Below are 6,729 nucleotides of genomic sequence, written 5' to 3' on the forward strand. Positions count from 1 at the left end.
CCTTAATGTTACATATACAAGCACTAAGCATTTCCTACGCAGCATATCTATATCTGCACTTAATTCAAGGATTTTGACTCGGAACACAAACCCACAGCAGTATTTAGTGTATAAGGACGCAGCTACGTTGCAGCCATCAAGCCCTAAGCGCTCCTGAGAAGCTGGATAAGCCCCGACCTCATCCATATGGCAGCAGAGATGGCGATCTGGGCTCAGCACCTCCTCGCACACACCAGCTGCCTCTCGAGAAGGACTCGCCCCACGGCCAGACCTTTGTTTGAAAGGGAATGCAAAGCTCCAAGTCCAGAGGGAAGGGCTGTTGTACAATTAATCCATCACCAGAAGGTAGAAAGCTCGGCAGAATGGCACGGGGGAGTGTCTGCAATGCATAATGTGCCTGTTAATCAAACTGAAAAGTAGTTGTTGAAGGGATAAAATTCACCTCTGCAAGGGGAAGCTGGGTTCTGCTAAGAGGAGACAAGACGTACCTTCCAACCCAAACTTCAGGAACACCGAGGTTCAGGCTGTGCCCCAGTTACACAAGAAGGACATTAATTACAAATTGTTCTTTCACGCTGATAGCTGATTTTCCCTCCCCTTGTTAATAATCAGGGTGGAAAAAACAACAGGTAGAAGATAACCGGTGCAGCAAGCAGGCCAAACTCCGCTCGCTGTTCCCAGCTAGAAGTTCTACAGATGTTTTGACTGATGCCAACGTTTCTGGAGCAAACGCAAGGGGACAAGAGAAGCCGCTGTCCCTGCTGACCAGGAGGTAAGGAGCCTCCTGCCAAAAAACCAGCTGGGAAGCAGCGTATTTAACACACAACCTGCACCCCTCAATGGTCCCTCTTCTCAAAATTAATTTCTCAAGCCAGTATGTTAGAGAAATGGGGATGGCAGAAAAAGGAAAACAAGGGAAAAAAGCAGAAAGGGGAAGTATAAGGAAGGTATAACTCACTATATTACAAATAAAGGTGGGTTTTGTCTGTTTCTAAAAAGAATGGCTGGCTCACGGAGATCTCAGCACTTTCAGGACCTAATATTTAAGGTGACAGGCAGCCTACCCCGATTAAAGAACTTCAATTTTCTTATGTAAACCTTAAATCAAAGGTATTTCCCTATAATGCTTCCTGACAACACACCCCGATTAAAACATTGATCCTCAAACACAGTAAAATGCAAGCAGAGCACAGGTCTTAACACTTCAACAAAGCCAAGCCTAGTTGTTTTCATCAGGATGGAACCAGCTAATTAAATCTAGATCAGAGGGTTTCTACAGAGAAAAGCAGGAGGAAACCTAGAAATCACCACAAAGCTCTGCTGAGCAAGGAGGAAAAAACCAGCAGCTGTAAAAGGAGGCAACAGAATTGAGACTCTTTTCTTGGCACAGGCGAAATTTGAACAGATGATGGTGGCTAGCTGAACACCCGCCTGCCTTCAAAGCAAAAAAGTGCGAAGATTACGCTTCTGAGGCAGCTTTCCAGCTTTCTAACCCTGCACCTCGTCTCGTCTTTTACAGCCTTCAAAATCACCCCCCCTGTCACCCTGAAGTGCCACCAGCCTCCTCCAAGGCACCCGGTCCATTCCCGCAGCTAACGGCGCTCAGCGGTAATTACACCGCTCTGAGCTCAAACGGGCAAAGCGAGATCTGGGGATCAGGCTTAATATGCTAAAACACCCCAAAACTGATAGATGTGCGACTAAACCCATGGAAAAGGTGGGAGCAAGCAGCGGCCGACTCCCTCGACACCCAACAGCTCACAGGGTCGACCTTGGGATCAAGCCATACCCGCACAAGAGGGAACAAACCAAATTCGTTACAGCCCCCATGAAGTATTTAGTGACTCAGGCTATTAATGATGTTTGGAAAAGAATCTTCCAGGACTAGTTTGAGATGTCCGTCTGCAGAAGACGGGTTCACCGCTTGGGAAGGCGAGTGGGCGATGCCAGGATAAACAGTTCAGGACCTGAGCTCAGCGTTTTCGCGGGTAATAAATCTCCCTGGCGTGGAGCAGGTGAAATGTTCCCTCTCATGGAGCTCCTCTCATCAGTCTCTCGCTCCCGTCTGCTCGCAGAGGACTTCACGGGCGCAGCTGAAGATGCGGTAAGTCGCTGTCACCAGGGACCCATGCTGGAGGAAAGGGTTTGAGGTCAGGAGCAGTCTCAGCACTTTGTCTTCACATTAATGCTTAAATTTCCCTTTCTGCCCATCGCTGGGGGAAAACTTCTCTTGTACAAACAATTTACACCAAGTTGGAGGTTTGTAAGACTGGATTTGGCGTCACGCCGGTGATTCAAGGCTAAGCACGTCCTTATCCATCAACCCTGCAAACCCATCCTGCAGGAAAGCTCCCAGCCACCTCTCTCCATAGCAGGAATAACCTCTGCGGTGTAATAGAAACTAATTTCGTTATTTCTCCCTCATTTCAGGAAGGAGAATCTGTACTCCGGGCGATGATTAACCAATGACAGCTTCAAGTAAGTGTTTACTGCTACCCCAGTCAGCTCCATCTGCAGTGCTGAAGAGAGGGAAGCTGAGCTGAACCCAAATAACAAAGCAGAGCGTGGAGTCGCAGGATTTGTAGACTGGTTCTAAGCCTCCAACCTCTCACAAGCTTTACCAGGGCAACAGAAATTAAGGTAGAGTCACAGGTAATCTCAGGATAGTCCTTTTATCTCCACCCACCAAAACATTCACCTTTAAAATGAAAGCATTTTACAAACAATACAATGTTGACACCACTTAGTTTCGCTCCGCGTTAAAAGGAAGAATAAAACATCAGGGAGAATATTACAGTCACGTGGAAGTTATGCAGAACCTTAATGGCGTACACTGCAGAAATTAAAAAACCGGAATAGAATTTCTGATGTTTCCAGACAGACAGGCTAAGGGGACAAACCACATCTTTGTTAAATATAGAAAAGTTTCAATTCAAGGGGAAGAGAAGAGGTTTCGTTTGCCAGATCGTGAAGTAGCACTGGTTTGCACACATGCTCAAAAGGAAATTCTCCTAGTTCAAAGCCATCTAAAAAACAGAGACCGCACAAAACCTAGCTACTAAAATGAAGATTTGGTAAAAAAAAAAAAAATTCCTCTATTTTCAAAAAAAAAAAAAAAAAAAAAAAAATCACTTTACAGGTAAAGGCTCCCACTGCCTAAGTGAGTTTAGTAGAACGAGAACTCAAAAGATGTGCTATGAAATTCACAGATACAGTTATGTTTTTTAAAAAAACAAACCAAAGTACGTCATGTCTTTTACACATCAGCTTCCCCCTCCAGAGTTTACTCCGCGTCCTCATCCTCTTGTGCTGCAGCAGCTTCCTCACTTTCTTCCTCCTCATCTTCTACCTCCACACCTTCTACTGGCTGTTGCTCTTCTTCCTCGGGGAGAGATTCCTCTGCAGGTGGGGAAGTCTGCTCCTCCGCGTTTTCTGCATCCGGCTCCACCTCTGTTTGTGCTTGTGGTTGTGCCTCAATTTCTGTCTCTGTCCCCGTTTCTTCCTGCTCCCCTTCATTTTCAGCTCCTTCTGGGTCCTCTTCAGGATCCTTGTTTTCGTCGTCTAAATTTTCCTCCTCTGGATTTTCTTCTTCTTCTGGATTTTCTTCTTCCGGATTTTCCTCCTCTGGATTTTCTTCTTCCGGATTTTCCTCCTCTGGATTTTCCTCTTCCAGATTTTCCTCCTCATCCTTGTTTTCATCTGCTCCTTCTGCTGTTCCTTCCTCTACATTTCCACTGGCTCCCCCTTCTCCTTCCTCATGCTCCTCTTTTTCTTCTGGGTCATCCGTGAAAGGATTCTCACCCTGAAAAGAAAAGACAAACATTCATCTGCTGCGAGTTTATCTCTAGCTCCTTCAAGGAATTCACACCGGCTACACGCCAGCAAACCCTCCCAAGAAGTTCAGTGTTAAGGCTGCACCAAAAGCAGTCAAGTGAGCAGCTCCTGAAAGCAGATGCCACCTCGAGAATTCAAACCAACGCTAATATTAGCGGCAGCAGCGCAACGGTCAGGTCTCCGGCCCAGGTTTAAGCTGGAGGCCTCGCTCACCCTGTTCGCTCAGGGTTCGGTGTAACATGTGGGGCAGAAGATGACAGATGACAGACAGTCTCTCACTGTAGAGACTCGATGACCAGCAACCAGGAATCCGATATATTATCAAAAAACTCCCCAAATCGCCTCAAGGTTCACCTAGTAAGCACCCTCAGTAGTCAACGGCAGCTACCGCAAAATTCCTAAAGCACAAAAGTGTTGCTACTCCATACCAAGCCGCTCCGCAAATACCCACCTTCAGGTACCGCTCCAGTTTCTTACTGATTAGTTTGTTGTTGAGAATACTCCTCGCAACTACTAGCGATGATTTCTTGGACTGCTCCATCATAGCCTGTATGGGAGGACAAAAAAACACACTTAGATTTTGTCCTGAATTAACTTACAAGGCCAGTAATTAGTCACAGCTCAGCAGAGGACGACAGGCTACGGAGCACACTTCAGTATTTGGGTAGGTGACAACACAGCAATATTTAAGAAATCTGCGATTTTCTGCACGTTCCCTGAATTCTGTGCTTCGGAAAGGTATCAGGCAGCCAAGGAAAAGCCACGTGGGTGGTTTCACCCACTTCCACCAGCGGGATCGTTTCATCTTTCGGTCTCTGGGGACTGAAGTTGAAAGTCGGCGCGTTTTGACTCTGCTGAGGTGTGGGGAGGGAAGGACGGCCGAACAGCCGAGCGCTGCAGGTGGTAACGCAGCCTGCTCAACATCGCTACAGTAACAAGGTTTAGTCGCGTGCCGATATATGTATTTTATACCTAGAAAGAGCTGTCGTCTGACAGCCATCACCTCGGATCACTGCTCGTGGGTATAGTAAAGCTTGTAACAACATCATCCTGTATGTACGTGGAAGTGGGGAAGTCACAAAGCTGTTTATTTTGCAAGAAACAGGGCAAGAGACACGAGATCTTGTTTCCAGCTTGGCACGAGGCTTTGCTGAAGGTGCTTTAATCCCGCAAACGCCTTGCTCGACAGCTTTTGCAAAGGGGAAGTTTCTGGGGACACAAGAACAGCCAAAATTCACTGCAGACTGTGGAGAGAAATTTCTGGGGACATAAGAACATCAAGATTAACTGCAGACCGTGGAGAGAAACACTGAAGAGGGTGAAGAAAAGTTCTCCCTGATTTCAGGAACCACTAAAACCATCTGAAGTCATGCTCCTCCTATGGCAGCTGAAGCCTGCAAGACCCCCCGCGAGGTGCCAGGCTGCCCACTCACCCGGCGGTTGTGGTTGTGGTCGAGCGACTTCAAGTGTTTCTGGATGATGCCGTATTGCATCGGGATGAAGAGGTCACAGGCAGCACAGTGAGCCGCCTCCACCTTTTTAATAAAATGCTCCATGCCAACATCTGAAAAGGACGGTAAGAACAGTATTAACCGAAAAATAATGTGGGGATCTGTGCTGTGTTAGGGATTTTACTCCAGCCTCCATTACAAACTCATCTTTAACCACCACAAACTCATCTTTAACCACCACAAACTCATCTTTAACCACCACAAACTCATCTTTAACCACCACAAACTCATCTTTAACCACCACAAACTCATCTTTACAGTCTTCCCAGGGAGCAGGAGAGGAGCCAAGCGGAGCATGCGCTATATATACAGCAAGGCTAACAGAATACCAGTGGCCCAGATATAAGCCCGACTGCACGCGCAACGATGAGCGACGCGAGCTGCAGCTGCATCAGCACTGCGGGTTTGCAAAAAAAAAAAAAAAACCCACCACAAACTCATCTTAAACCACCACAAACTCATCTTTAACGCTTCCACCAGCATCAAAACAGTCTTCCCAGGGAGCAGGAGAGGAGCCAAGCGGAGCATGCGCTATATATACAGCAAGGCTAACAGAATACCAGTGGCCCAGATATAAGCCCGACTGCACGCGCAACGATGAGCGACGCGAGCTGCAGCTGCATCAGCACTGCGGAAAAAAAAAAAAAAAAAAGAAAAAATTCTCTTCAGCCAGCTAATCATTTAGCTAGCGTCCACAAAGCCGGGTAATAACCTGAAGTGGCTGACGGTGCAGACTGTAGGTTTTACTCTTCAGCAACACCAGCACATTCCCCCACTCCCCTTTTTACTGTTTTTTTTTTTACTATTTTACTATTTATAGAGTTGACAAGGCAGCCGATGCACACGGAAGGAACTCTTGCAGGCACACGGGTAGTAAATCTTACCTTGTGTAAGATCTTGGTCCCTATAAATCTGCTGAATAACCGCGTTAATGTCTTCAATCGCTTTACGCCGCTCTTCAGTTTTCCTAGTTTTATTAGCAACATATTCCTGTATGGCAGAATTAATTATTAATTTGGTATTAATCTTTTTTTGCTCCCCACTTTGAGGTGCATCTCTCTAGCGTGCTCATCCTAAACGTCCTACAAATCCCACCATGCATTGTCCTGCAGGTAGCACTGCCTTTCAGCTCTTAAGTCACCAGCCACCAAAATCTGTGGTGGGCAAGTACTTTATTTCCTACCAGTGCAACCAGTAAGACTAGAGGTTAAGCGACCTGTTCAAAAGAAGAGGGCAGTCACGGCAGAGCTGGAGTAGCACCTCTGATGCTTTAGCCCAACTTTACTCCACCTTCTCTAGCAGTTTCCACCACAGTTACTTAAAGATGCAGTTTAGGAGCTTTACAGTATCTCCAAAATAATAATGATAATAATGATAATAATAA

At 46.5% G+C, this 6,729-nt stretch overlaps 1 protein-coding gene across 1 annotated transcript; it reads right to left on the minus strand.

Annotated features, from left to right (window-relative positions):
• Nucleotides 1-2,047: 2,047 nt before the first annotated feature.
• On the minus strand, nucleotides 2,048-6,335 carry LOC104073724 (A-kinase anchor protein 8-like; the record flags this gene model as incomplete). The annotated part of the gene is made up of 5 exons (XM_009573598.1): nucleotides 2,048-2,131; nucleotides 3,728-3,802; nucleotides 4,286-4,381; nucleotides 5,268-5,398; nucleotides 6,230-6,335. Coding segments are annotated over 5 exons (492 nt in total), but the record flags the coding sequence as incomplete, so codon positions are not given.
• Between the last annotated feature and the right edge of the window lie 394 nt (nucleotides 6,336-6,729).

Source organism: Fulmarus glacialis, unplaced genomic scaffold (genome assembly GCF_000690835.1).
Source record: "Fulmarus glacialis isolate BGI_N327 unplaced genomic scaffold, ASM69083v1 scaffold37792, whole genome shotgun sequence".
Taxonomy (NCBI): Eukaryota; Metazoa; Chordata; class Aves; order Procellariiformes; family Procellariidae; genus Fulmarus; species Fulmarus glacialis.